Source organism: Mirounga leonina, unplaced genomic scaffold (genome assembly GCF_011800145.1).
Source record: "Mirounga leonina isolate KUSES-001 unplaced genomic scaffold, KU_Mleo_1.0 Mir_199, whole genome shotgun sequence".
Lineage (NCBI taxonomy): Eukaryota > Metazoa > Chordata > Mammalia > Carnivora > Phocidae > Mirounga > Mirounga leonina.
This window is the reverse complement of record NW_023270498.1, coordinates 3,915,379-3,928,820: the sequence shown is the minus strand read 5'-3', so window position 1 is coordinate 3,928,820 and position 13,442 is coordinate 3,915,379. Positions and strand designations below refer to the sequence as shown.

Below are 13,442 nucleotides of genomic sequence, written 5' to 3'. Positions count from 1 at the left end.
CAACATCTGTCGTTTCCTGACTTGTTCATTTTAGCCATTCTGACTGGTGTGAGGTGGTATCTCATTGAGGTTTTGATTTGGATTTCCCTGATGCCTAGCGATATTGAGCACTTTTTCATGTGTCTGTTGGCCATTTGGATGTCTTCTTTGGAAAAATGTCTGTTCATGTCTTCTGCCCATTTCTTGATTGGATTCTTTGTTCTTTGGGTGTTGAGTCTGATGAGTTCTTTATAGATTTTGGATACTAGCCCTTTATCTGATATGTCATTTGCAAATATCTTCTCCCATTCTGTCGGTTGTCTTTTGGTTTTGTTGATTGTTTCCTTTGCTTTGCAAAAGCTTTTTATCTTGATGAAGTCCCAATAGTTCATTTTTGCCCTCGCTTCCCTTGCCTTTGGCGATGTTTCTAGGAAGAAGTTGCTACGGCTGAGGTCGAAGAGGTTGCTGCCTGTGTTCTCCTCTAGGATTTTGATGGACTCCTGTCTCACATTGAGGTCTTTCAACCATTTGGAGTCTATTTTTGTGTGTGGTGTAAGGAAATGGTCCAGTTTCATTCTTCTGCATGTGGCTATCCAATTTTCCCAACACCATTTGTTGAAGAGACTGTCTTTGTTCCATTGGACATTCTTTCCTGCTTTGTCAAAGATGAGTTGACCATAGAGTTGAGGGTCCATTTCTGGGCTCTCTATTCTGTTCCATTGATCTGTGTGTCTGTTTTTGTGCCAGTGCCATACTGTCTTGATGATGACAGCTTTGTAATAAAGCTGGAAGTCCGGAATTGTGATGCCGCCGGCTTTGCTTTTCTTTTTAAACATTCCTCTGCTATGCGGGGTCTTTTCTGGTTCCATACAAATTTTAGGATTATTTGTTCCATTTCTTTGAAAAAAGTGGATGGTATTTTGATGGGGATTGCATTGAATGTGTAGATTGCTCTAGGTAGCATTGACATCTTCACAGTATTTATTCTTCCAATCCATGAGCATGGAACGTTTTTCCATTTCTTTGTGTCTTCCTCCATTTCTTTCATGAGTATTTTATAGTTTTCTGAGTACAGATCCTTTGCCTCTTTGGTTAGATTTATGTCTAGGTATCTTATGGTTTTGGGTGCAATTGTAAATGGGATCGACTCCTTAATTTCTCTTTCTTCTGTCTTGTTGATGGTGTATAGGAATGCCACGGACTTCTGTGCATTGATTTTATATCCTGCCACTTTACTGAATTCCTGTATGAGTTCTAGCAGTTTTGGGGTGGAGTCATTGGGGTTTTCCACATAAAGTATCATATTATCTGCAAAGAGTGAGAGTTTGACTTCTTCTTTGCCGATTTGGATGCCTTTTATTTCTTTTTGTTGTCTGATTGCTGTGGCTAGGACTTCCAATACTATGTTGAATAGCAGTGGTGATAGTGGACATCCCTGCCGTGTTCCTGACCTTAGGGGGAAAGCTCTCGGTTTTTCCCCATTGAGAATGATATTCGCTGTAGGTTTTTCATAGATGGCTTTTATGATATTGAGGTATGTACCCTCTATCCCTATACCCTGAAGAGTTTTGATCAAGAAAGGATGCTGTACTTTGTCAAAAGCTTTTTCTGCATCTATTGAGAGGATCATATGATTCTTGTTCTTTCTTTTGTTAATGTATTGTATCACATTGATTGATTTGCGGATGTTGAACCAACCTTGCAGCCCAGGGATAAATCCCACTTGGTCATGGTGAATAATCCTTTTAATGTACTGTTGGATCCTATTGGCTAGTATTTTGGTGAGAATTTTTGCATGCATGTTCATCAGGGATATTGGTCTGTAATTCTCCTTTTTGATGGGGTCTTTGTCTGGTTTTGGGACCCAGGTAATGCTGGCCTCATAAAATGAGTTTGGAAGTTTTCCTTCCATTTCTATTTTTTGGAACAGTTTCAGAAGAATAGGTATTAATTCTTCTTGAAATGTTTGGTAGAATTCCCCTGGGAAGCCATCTGGCCCTGGGCTTTTGTTTGTTGGGAGATTTTTGATGACTGCTTCAATTTCCTTAGTGGTGATAGGTCTGTTCAGGTTTTCTGTTTCTTCCTGGTTCAGTTTTGGTAGTGGATACATCTCTAGGAATGCATCCATTTCTTCCAGGTTATCTAATTTGCTGGCATAGAGTTGCTCATAATATGTTCTTACAATTGTTTGTATTTCTTTGGTGTTGGTTGTGATCTCTCCTCTTTCATTCATGATTTTGTTGATTTGGGTCATTACTCTTTTCTTTTTGATAAGTCTGGCCAGGGGTTTATCAATCTTGTTAATTCTTTCAAAGAACCAGCTCCTAGTTTCGTTGATCTGTTCTACTGTTCTTTTGGTTTCTATTTCATTGATTTCTGCTCTGATCTTTATTATTTCTCTTCTCCTGCTGGGTTTAGGCTTTATTTGCTGTTCTTTCTCCAGCTCCTTTAGGTGGAGGGTTAGGTTGTGTACTTGAGACCTTCTTGTTTCTTGAGAAAGGTTTGTATTGCTATATACTTTCCTCTTAGGACTGCCTTTGCTGCATCCCAAAGATTTCGAATAGTTGTGTTTTCATTTTCATTGGTTTCCATGTATTTTTTTAATTCTTCTTTAATTTCCAGGTTGACCCATTCATTCTTCAGTAGGATGCTCTTTAGCCTCCATGTATTTGAGTTCTTTCCAACTTTCCTCTTGTGATTGAGTTCTAGTTTCAAAGCATTGTGGTCTGAAAATAGGCAGGGAATGATCCCAATCTTTTGGTACCGGTTGAGACCTGATTTATGACCTAGGATGTGATCTATTCTGGAGAATGGTCCATGGGCACTAGAGAAGAATGTGTATTCCATTGCTTTGGGATGGAATGTTCTGAATATGTCTGTGAAGTCCATTTGGTCCAGTGTGTCATTTAAAGTCTTTATTTCCTTGTTGATCTTTTGCTTAGATAATCTGTCCATTTCAGTGAGGGGGGTGTTAAGTCCCCCACTATTATTGTATTGTTGTCGATGTGTTTCTTTGCTTTTGTTATTAATTGCCTTATATAATTGGCTGCTCCCATGTTAGGGGCATAGATATTTACAATTGTTAGATCTTCTTGTTGGATGGATCCTTTAAGTAGGATATAATGTCCTTCCTCATCTCTTATTACAGTCTTTGGTTTAAAATCTAATTTGTCTGGGGCACCCGGGTGGCTCAGTTGGTTAAGCGACTGCCTTCAGCTCAGGTCATGATCCTGGAGTCCCGGGATCGAGTCCCGCATCGGGCTCCCTGCTCGGCAGGGAGTCTGCTTCGTCCTCTGACCCTATCCCCTCTCATGTGTTCTCTCTCTCTCATTCTCTCTCTCTCAAATAAATAAATAAAATCTTTAAAAAAAATAAAAAAAAATAAAATCTAATTTGTCTGATATAAGGAGTGCCACCCCAGCTTTCTTTTGGTGTCCATTAGCATGGTAAATTGTTTTCCACCCCCTCACTTTCGATCTGGGGGTGTCTTTGTTTCTAAAATGAGTCTCTTGCAGACAGCATATCGATGGGTCTTGTTTTTTAATCCAGTCTGATAGCCTATGTCTTTTGATTGGGGCATTTAGCCCATTTACATTCAGGGTAACTATTGAAAGATAGGAATTTAGTGCCATTGTATTGCCTTTAAGGTGACTGTTACCGTATATTGTCTGTGTTCCTTTCTGGTCTACGTTGCTTTTAGGGTCTCTCTTTGCTTAGAGGACCCCTTTCAAGATTTCCTGTAGGTCTGGTTTTGTGTTTGCAAATTTCTTTAGTTTTTGTTTGTCCTGGAAGCTTTTTATCTCTCCTTCAATTTTCAATGACAGCCTAGCTGGATAGAGTATTCTTGGCTGCATATTTTTCTCATTTAGTGCTCTGAATATATCCTGCCAGTCCTTTCTGGCCTGCCAGGTCTCTGTGGATAGGTCTGTTGCCAATCTAATGTTTCTACCCTTGTAGGTTACATATCTCTTCTCCCGAGCTGCTTTCAGGATTTTCTCTTTGTCTCTGAGACTCGTAAGTTTTACTATTAGATGTTGGGGTGTTGACCTATTTTTATTGATTTTGAGAGGGGTTCTCTGTGCTTCCTGGATTTTGATGGCTGTTTCCTTCCCCAAATTAGGGAAGTTCTCTGCTATAATTTGCTCCATTATACCTTCTGCCCCTCTCTCTCTTTCTTCTTCTTCTGGGATCCCAATTATTCTAATGTTGTTTCGTCTTATGGTATCGCCTATCTCTCGAATTCTGCCCTCGTGATCCAGTAGTTGTTTATCTCTCTTTTTCTCAGCTTCTTTATTTTCCATCATTTGGTCTTCTATATTAATGATTCTCTCTTCTGCCTCATTTATCCTAGCAGTTAGTGCCCCCATTTTTGATTGCACCTCATTAATAGCCTTTTTGATTTCTACTTGGTTAGATTTTAGTTCTTTTACTTCTCCAGAAAGGGTTTCTCTAATAACTTCCATATTTTTTTCAAGCCCAGCTAGTATCTTTAAAGTGATGATTCTGAACTCTAGATCTGACACCGTACTAATGTCCGTATTGAGTAGGTCCCTGGCAGTCGGTACTACCTCTTGTTCTTTTTGTTGAGGTGATTTTTTCCATCTTGTCATTTTGTGCAGAGGAGAATAGATTAATGAGAGAACAAATGCTAGCAGAGTAACAACGTCCCCAGAAAATATACTCTAAACAAATCAGAAAAGACCTGAAGCAGTGGAAAAAGAAATGGAAAGAGAGAAAAAAGAAAAAGAAAAAAAAGAAAAAGAAAAAGATAAAGATTAAAACAAAAACAAACAAAACAAAACAACAACAACAAAAAAAACCCAGAATGTGATCAAATATGATCAGGCTGGTATATAGATCAGTGCCACACACTAGATTTGGGGTGTATTTTGGTCTTTTAGAAGAAAGTGCCTCCCAAAATTTTAAAGAAAGAAAAACTTATGTATGTATAAAAATAAGGGTTGATTTGATGAAGGGTTGGAAAATGACAGTAAAGATGGAAATTATAAAAAAATTTATAAAAGGAATTTATAAGAAGTTTGAAAAAAAGGATTAAAAAAAGAAAAAAGAAAAAAAAAGGGAGATAATGTGATCAGGCAGGGGAATAGAAAACACCGTATACTAGAGATTTAGGGTATATTTTAATCTGTTAGAAGAAACTATCTCAAAATTTTAAAGAGAGAACAACTTATATATATATGCCAAAAATACGGGTAACTACTATGAAGGGATAGAATATGACTCTAATGATTTTTTATTTATTTATTTGAGAGAGAGAGAATGAGAGACAGAGAGCATGAGAGGGAGGAGGGTCAGAGGGAGAAGCAGACTCCCTGCTGAGCAGGGAGCCCGATGCGGAACTCGATCCCGGGACACCAGGATCATGACCTGAGCCGAAGGCAGTCACTTAACCAACTGAGCCACCCAGGCGCCCCTAGAATATGACTCTAAAAATGAAAAATAAAATTTTTTTTAAAAAAAAGGGATTGATAAGATGTTGGTTGAAAAAGGGAAAAAGGAAAATTAAAAAAAAAAAAGACAGTTAAAAAAAATTAACTTTGAAAGACTAAAGAATCATGGGGAAAAGCCATGAATTCTATGTGCAGTATTCCCCTAGCGCTGGAGTTCTGCCGTTCTCATTGATCGGTAAACTTGGTCTTGGCTGGCTGTTCTCGCTGATCTTCTGGGGAGGGGCCTGTTGCCGTGGTTTCCAAATGTCTGTGCCGGAGGCAGAATTGCCCGCCCTTGCCCCCTCCCGGCTAAGTAATCTGCTCGGGTTTGCTCTCCGGGGCTTTTGTTCCCTGCGAGCTTTCCGGACAGCTTTGGAGGCGGAGAGTGGAAATGGCGGCCTCCCAATCTCCGCCCCGGAGGAGCCGAGAACTCGGGGCCCCGCTCCACAGTGAGCCCCCAGAGAAAAGCCGTCAGTCACTCCCGTCTCCCCGGTCTCCGGGCGCACTCTGTCCTCACCCGGCCTGTGACCGCGCGTTTCTATCTCTGGCACCCGACCCCGGGTGGAGTCTCCAAACCCAGCAGATCCCTGCGGTGCACTCCCGCGTGGCTCCTCCCGGGGGAGGAAGGTGAGTCTCCCCGGATCTGCCGCTTTTTGGGTCCCTGCTGGAGGAGCAGGGGCCCGACTGGGCTGCGGGTCACGGTCAATGGCCACCCCGAGCTGAGAGCCCGCGCCTGGGCTCCGCCTCTGCAGCCGGCTTCCCTGCTCCGTTGCCTGGGAGCTCTGCCACACTCAGGCACCCCCGGTCTTTCGGTGACCCCAAGGGTCCTGAGACCCCACTGTCCCAGAGGGTTCCACCCTCCGCTCAGCCATCAGAGTGACGTCCCTCGGCGGAGCAGACTTTTAAAATTTCCGATTTTGTGCTCCGCGGCTCTATCACTTGCCAGAAGCGGCCGATGGAGGCCCCTCCCCCGCCGTCTATCCTCCCGAATATCGCCTGGGATTCACTTCTCCGCACGTCCTACCTTCCAGAAAGTGGTCGCTTTTCTGATGAGAGAGTTGTTGCTCTTCTTTTCGTCGATCTCCTGTTGAGTTTGTAGGTGTTCAGAATGGTTTGATCCCTATCCAGCTGAATTCCTGAGAGGAGACGAAATCCAGGTCTCCTACTCCTCCGCCATCTTGCTCCACCCCCCCAGTTATTTCCCTTTTTAAGGAAGTATTCCCTATCCTAAATTCATGAAGATATTTTCCTCTGCCTGCTTCTCATTTCTTTGTATGTCAATACTGATCAGTCATCAATGCTTCCTGCTCCTCTTACCAAGATTTAATCAGGTTGCTCTCAAAACTGCAGCTGGGAAATATTCGGCTCAGTGAGACTAAAACCTAGAAGATAATTTTGCTAATCTTCTACTTTAAATTTAAATAACATTTGAGAATTTTTCCTCAATTCCACATAAAAGAGAACATGGCATTTTAGGATATGTCATAGGAGAGAGTGCTATAGATAAGGACTCTGAGGTATTGCACATACTGTGTTATAAAGATTTATTAATTCTAAGGACATTTATTAGAAGATCATATTTATTTAAACTTGGGTTTAGATGCCAGTGTCAGCTCTGCTGGTGATACTCAGTGTAAAGTATGTGTGTAAGGACCGCCTGCAGATTTATGTTCCTCTTCTCCCTGTGTATTGACGTAACACTGATACCTTTTCTCAGCATTTCCATATTTGTGCTTTAAGTAGTATTAATATGTGTTTTGAAAGAAAGAGTACCATGATCACACACCTTTGAAAAATGTCACATCATGACAATCTTACCCTATACATCACCACTTTAAATACTCTTGTTACTGCAGCAAAAAATCTACTTAACTTTGTTTAACCAGTATTTTTTATCTGAAACACTATTCCCCAAACAAAATATCTATTAAAACCAGAATGAAAAATAACTTCTCTAATATTTTTGAAAGGGTGATATGAAATTGAATAATGTACTATGGCCCAGATCCAAACAATGGCACGTATTATTGATCGCGGTGCCAGAAAAAGAATCTTCTCTGATGGCCCATAATAACCATGCCTTAGATGTGCAACAAACATCTCTGTGAATCCTTGGCTGACTACATTTGCAGTAGGAAAAGGAGGACCAGGATAATCAGAGACCCCAGCCCAGTTAGAGAGCTTGGCGTCACATGGCCTTCTTGCGTGGGGGGAGGTGGTCCCACAGACGACAGAGCATTTATGGAAGGCTTGCGGTATTCTGGATGCGTTTTCATCTAAGTCATCTGATTTCACTCCTCACCTAATAGTACAGACTTGGTTGTTAACTGTACCTGTTTTACAAATGAGGAAGCTAGAACTAAGAATTGACCACTTACCCCGAATCCCAAAGTCAATCAATGACTGAGAATGTATTTGCCCTTGGAATCTTTCTGCCCTTCTTTACTTTCTGTCAGGCAGAGATCACTGTGATAACATATTCATTATATACAGTTATCCACATGTTAGGGATGATCAAACTGAGTTAAGTTAGTAATTTTTCCGAAGTTAAACATTCAGCAAGTGACAGAAATAGGACGTGAGGTCAGGAGATTATTAGAAATAAAGTGGAAGCTCTTCCCAAATTTAGGGCTATCTGTGCATCAAAGGTGTGGTTCTTAGTGTGGGCCCTCTTTCGCTCTATGGCTTCTGATGCAGCCTATCAGGTGACCCAGCTAGCTTTCTCAACTCAACGTTATGTGATCAGTAAAACCATGTGGGGTCACAGTCTTGGTCTAAGCCAGTGTCAGAGTGAAAAGTTACAACTTGTCACTTATATGAGGTATTTAGAAACAGACAGTAGAAGGGTTGCTGCTAGGCGTTAGGGGAGGGGGAAATGGAGAGGTGTTTAATGAATATAGACTTGCAGCTTTTCCCCAGATGAGAAAGTTCCGGAAGTTAGTTGTACAACAACGTGAATATACTTCACAGTGTTGAACTGTACACTTAAGAATGGTTAAGATGGTACATTTTATGTGTATTTTGCCACGATTAAAAACAAATTATAAAAAGGAAAAAGAGTCTTTTTGAAAATGTATCCTCCATGTAAAATTAACTGATGTGGCCGTTGAGGAAACTGTTGCCTATTAACTTATTCTTTCTTCACAGTGATCTGCAGCCCTGGGTCTTATAACCCCCGTGATGGAAACCATTGCCTTCAATGCAATAGCAGCCTGGCGTTTGGAGCAAAAGCATGCGTATAGGCCATGAGTTTGAGAGCTCTAGTGGTTTGTTAAACACAAAAGTATATTTTTGAAATATTAATACATAATAAATCACTATTATGCCAAAATTAAATATATTAGATTTTACAAAATACGGTGTCATCATTTTAATTGAAACATTGCATGTCCAAATGCTTTACGAATGGAGCACCCACTGATCTTTATACACTAATGCCAGAACTACGTATGACTTCAGAATATTCCTTAGATCACTGTTTTTTAAAAAGGGTTTCAAATATACTCTGTTGGTGTTAGCCCAGAAGATTTTTCAGGATTATATTAAAACAGCCCATTCTCTTTTCAGTATGTTGACTAATCTCAGGCCACCATATTCTTCCGTAATCATTTTAATTCTAGCTTGTTTCCTTCCTTTGATTCTATGAGGTTTTATTTCTTCTAGTGTGACCTTTCATAGTTGAAGGTCACTTTTTAAGAAGCCTGTGCATCTTATGGTTGCAACTTTTAGCCACTTCAGTGTAAGGCCAGGTCCCAGCAACTCGATGGGTTTGTAATGTAGTTCAGGGTGGCAGTCTTCCCCGTTTTGGTTTGGAGGCCTTTAAATTACCTTTCTGACATTTTAGAGTGGACTAACCATTGTATGTGCCTCAATTAACCTTTCAACTTTCACAGTGTGGACAGAGAGAAATTAGGCAGTTTCTTGCCCTGATGACACCTCCAGGGAAAAGTACCAAACGATCACCGTATCTTTCATTGCTTTCCTTTATCATTAAAGTGTTACATCACAGATACTTCTGCTGCCAGCGCCGCACCCCCTCTCACACTGGGGTGCTGTGTTTGAATACGAAAAATTACCCAAAACCTCAGGGCTTAAGTACCCGAAAAATGCACGAGCAACTTACAGAAGTAGTAGTTTCTCAATTGTTTTATTGTTTCATTTGCATTTGTAACACTTTATATTCTCTTGGACATTCCCTGGTTTTTTCCCTTCATGTTTCCTTTCTTAAGATATAAACATTTGTAAATGGCAAATATACACAGGTGGGATCTAGGCACAACTGTGCATTGACAGGGAAAAAGTTTACTTGTATCTAGGATCTATTTGACTTTTTAAAATTGACCAGTAGTAAATTAGTCTCTCGTTTGGTCATGCTGTGGACAAATATTACCCTGGGATTCTCACATAAGTACAAAGGGAAGTGAAACGACGTTTCTTTGTTAGCCTTGGTGATCTTTTTTAAAAAATTCCTTGTGACTCATAATCTTGACGTAATTGTTTTCATGTGTTTTTAGAGGTTTTTTTCTTTAAAAATCTTTCTTTGCTGTAGTAAGTCACATGTTTGCCATTATACTGTTTGGGTGGGCTATGGTTCTTACAGTACATGTCTTTTGTAACTAGTAAAAGACCTCCTAAGTCTCCATCTCTAAAAGCAGTGCAGCCTGTAAAGCTTTCTGGATTTCTTAATTGTGTAATAAGATGAACTGAAATACGTCTTCTTTAGTACTGCCTGAGTTTGGATTAACTTTTTTCCTGGTATTTAAAAATGCTGAGGAACTTAACTTACGAAACATTTTCCTGGGGATGCACAGTATCAGCTCAATAGCTAGTCAGCCTGGGGAAGCAGAGCAGAGTTACAGTGGTGATGCAATACTGGAGACCGGAATCCAGTCCAGGAGAGAAGGTGGTCTGGGATAAGAGTAGACAGACAATAGGGGAGTCGTGGGAGTGAGGCATGGAAGTGTCCTATGAGTGTAAATACCTACTTCAGTAATTAAGGTAACTGCTTCCTCTGTTAACATATAATGTAGACTGTTGGAAATTGTTTTAAGTGATGACAGTGTGTAGGGTAAAAATTACAAACTAATCCCTGAGAGAGATTATTGTCATAATGCAGTTTCAAGTGTTTGTTATTTTTGAATAATATCTTACATTTATATAATGCCTTAATTTTAACAAAGCATTTTTTAACATTAAAACAATGTGATGTTTACATCAACCTGCAAAGCTAGGGCAAATATGATTCCCATTTTATATTTTATTAATCAGATTTTTTTCTTACTGTAAGTGTGTAAATGTGTATTCATTTGGCAATATGTAAAAAGAGCCTCAACAGGGTTGATCCAGGAATGTCACTTACAGGAAACTATCTTAAGAAAGTAAATCAGAAATCAGGTGGAATGTCATGCCCAATGGTATTGACATCCACATTCTGTATAACAATGAAAATGGAATTAACATCGATGACCTACAAGAGTGAAGTGGTTGAATAAATTGTGCTATTTCCATAGGATAGAATGTTCTGTACTATTCCTTAGAGTTTTGAATCAAATGAACAGTTGTTTTATGTAACAGGATCATGTGGGAGGTTTTTTTGGTATCCTCTGTTTCTCAAACTTTCTACAAAGAAACAAATTACTTTCAAAATCTTGGAAGCAATAAACATACTTGGAAAAATTAAAATAGTCACAATTGGCAGAGGACATTATTGCTCACCTCTCCAGTATGAGTTTGCTTCTGCCCTTCTTCCCAGCAGAGCACCAAGTTTGTTTACTCCAGAGACAGTCCTTCTGGCAACTGCTATGTTGAAACCGTGGACCAACTTGAGGACACCGAGTGGAGACGTCCAAAGAATCAGTGCCTCGATGATGGTGTTGAACCACTGCCCGGCTTGTATGTGAGCCCCGGCCTGCTCTGGACTTGCCCATTTGTGTGAGATGAGAACACGCCTTGTGTCACAGCAAGCTAGGTTTTCTGTTAACCTGGAGCTACAAGGATCCTAACCGATAGAGTATTCATTACAGTAGCAGGGAGTACCGCTTACAATTTCAGAACCCAGATGTCAGCAATGCTAACATTTCCTGTTTTGGGGTGAGCGTTTTATGCATGTTACAGATACAGTATTTCCCTTAATATTATGGTGTTTTTTCCACGCTATTTTTTTTCTCACTTCATTAACATCATTTTAATTACTATAATATTTGGTACACTTTGGCAAAATTAATATGGCTAAGTATTTCTACTTTGTGGATGTGTCTATTGCTTTCCAAAGCCTCATTGTTAACATACAGCATGACAGCTAACATTTTCTTTGTTAATACTCTGGTATTTTGAAGTCTTCTCTATGCTAAATAGCCAGAAGTAGAATGCCAGATTTGGGTATTTCTAATCCTCTGGACCATTTGCCAGTCTCCTTCCTAAAGAAAGGTACCAATTTATACTCCCACCAGTAATATATCCAAGTACACGTTCACTGCACCCTCTCTGACAGCATTTCTTAAATCGCTATTTTGATACATGGAACAGTTTCCCGTATATTAATTATGTTGCGCATGGGTGAGGGCTTTCCTCATGGAGCAGTCCTGCTATTGCTGGTAATCGCTTATTTACCACCTCCACTCTATGTGAGAGGTTTTCTCTGAAATCCTCCATGTAGATTTTCATATTTAATATTCCCAACTCTGTGGCTTATTACTACTATTCTCATTTTATGTATGAGAAAAATGAGTCACAGTAATTCTGTAACTCTCCCAGCTTACCCAGCCGGTAAGTGTGCAGATGTGGGCCAGTTTTCACTGGGTTCTGCTGCAAGTCACAGAGAGTCCCGACTCGGGGGTTTCTCTTCTCTCTCAAGTCCAGCAAGGTCGGCTTAGCGCTGCCGCAGTGAGGGCACTTTGCTGTCGACCCCTCGGGCCGCTCGCCCTTGCTGCGCCCCCCCTTAGTGCAGCTTTTGCCCTCACGGTTGCTGGTGGCTGATGTGCCTCTAGGCCTTGAGTTTTCCTTCCGTTCAGAAACAAAAGATGAAAATGAAAGCCCGATACAAGACTTCTAAATTACACTGAATGGAATAATGTCACAAGGGCCCCAATAGGGGGCTGATGTATTCAGGTTTTGTTCTCATGAATAGAAAAAGGAATAAAAGACATGGACTTGGGTGCTAGTGGGTCAATGTCTTTCTCATACCGATCATCCCTTTAACTGGGCTGCGTCAATACGCACCCTTCACATCATTGGTTCTACATGTGCTATGCTCATTCCCTCCCCCAGGTAGTACAGCCTCAAGCTCTCATCCAGTTACTGCATCCAGGTTGAAATTTACACTCATGGGTGATGGATAGAAGCTTACGCGAGGTCCAGGGCCCTGGGGTCTAGACAGTTCGTTTGCCTCCAGCCTTCCAACCTTCGCAGTATAAAATGGGTGAGGAGGAAGGGACTAATTAAAAATATCCATTCAGAAAAGAGAGGAAAGAGAAACATCCCAGTCACCTATTCAGGTGGACAAGATACACTGAGATCCTCCCACCATCAAACTGGTTTAAATTCTTTGATTTGATTTTGGTTCTAACCTGTGGTTATCCTTCTTATCCATTCCATTCCACTTTCTGATTTCAGTTCCCTCTCTACTAGAAGTCAGGGACCCAGGACACTCAGGCTGACGTCAGATTTCAGTATCCAAGGGGCCACTGCGTTGAGTTCTTTTAGGTTTGTGTCATCGTGGTCAGGTGTGGTGACAAGATGCAGGGGTGCCTCAAGGGCTCGGCTTGTCCCCACTCTGCTCTGCCTGCATCTCGCCCTGGGATGGCTGGCTCTGCTAGCCACCAGTGACCTCAGGCATGCTGCCCACTGCTCGGTGTTCACAGGAGGCGCTTGCCCAGACGTCTCACTTTCCACAGATCTGTCTTCTCGCAGATGTAGAGACAAGATGGATTCAGTTGTTGGTGTAGTTCACAGCTTTCAGTGGCAGAATATCATTTAAATTAACACTTATTATACCCAGGGTCAAGTGCCTGTAGA

General features: G+C 40.9%; 1 protein-coding gene across 2 annotated transcripts in view; it reads left to right on the top strand.

The window, feature by feature from the left end:
- The window catches only part of ZPBP (zona pellucida binding protein), a 139,688-nt gene extending 126,446 nt beyond the window's left edge, over positions 1 to 13,242 (top strand). The window contains exon 9 of one of the 2 annotated variants that reach the window (XM_035026471.1): positions 8,577 to 13,242. In XM_035026471.1, coding sequence (XP_034882362.1) covers positions 8,577 to 8,671 — 95 coding nt within the window. In that variant the 3' untranslated portion in view covers positions 8,672 to 13,242. The remainder of the gene's footprint in view (positions 1 to 8,576) is intronic. The other variant, XM_035026472.1, reaches the window with a different exon arrangement.
- The last annotated feature ends 200 nt before the right edge of the window (positions 13,243 to 13,442 follow it).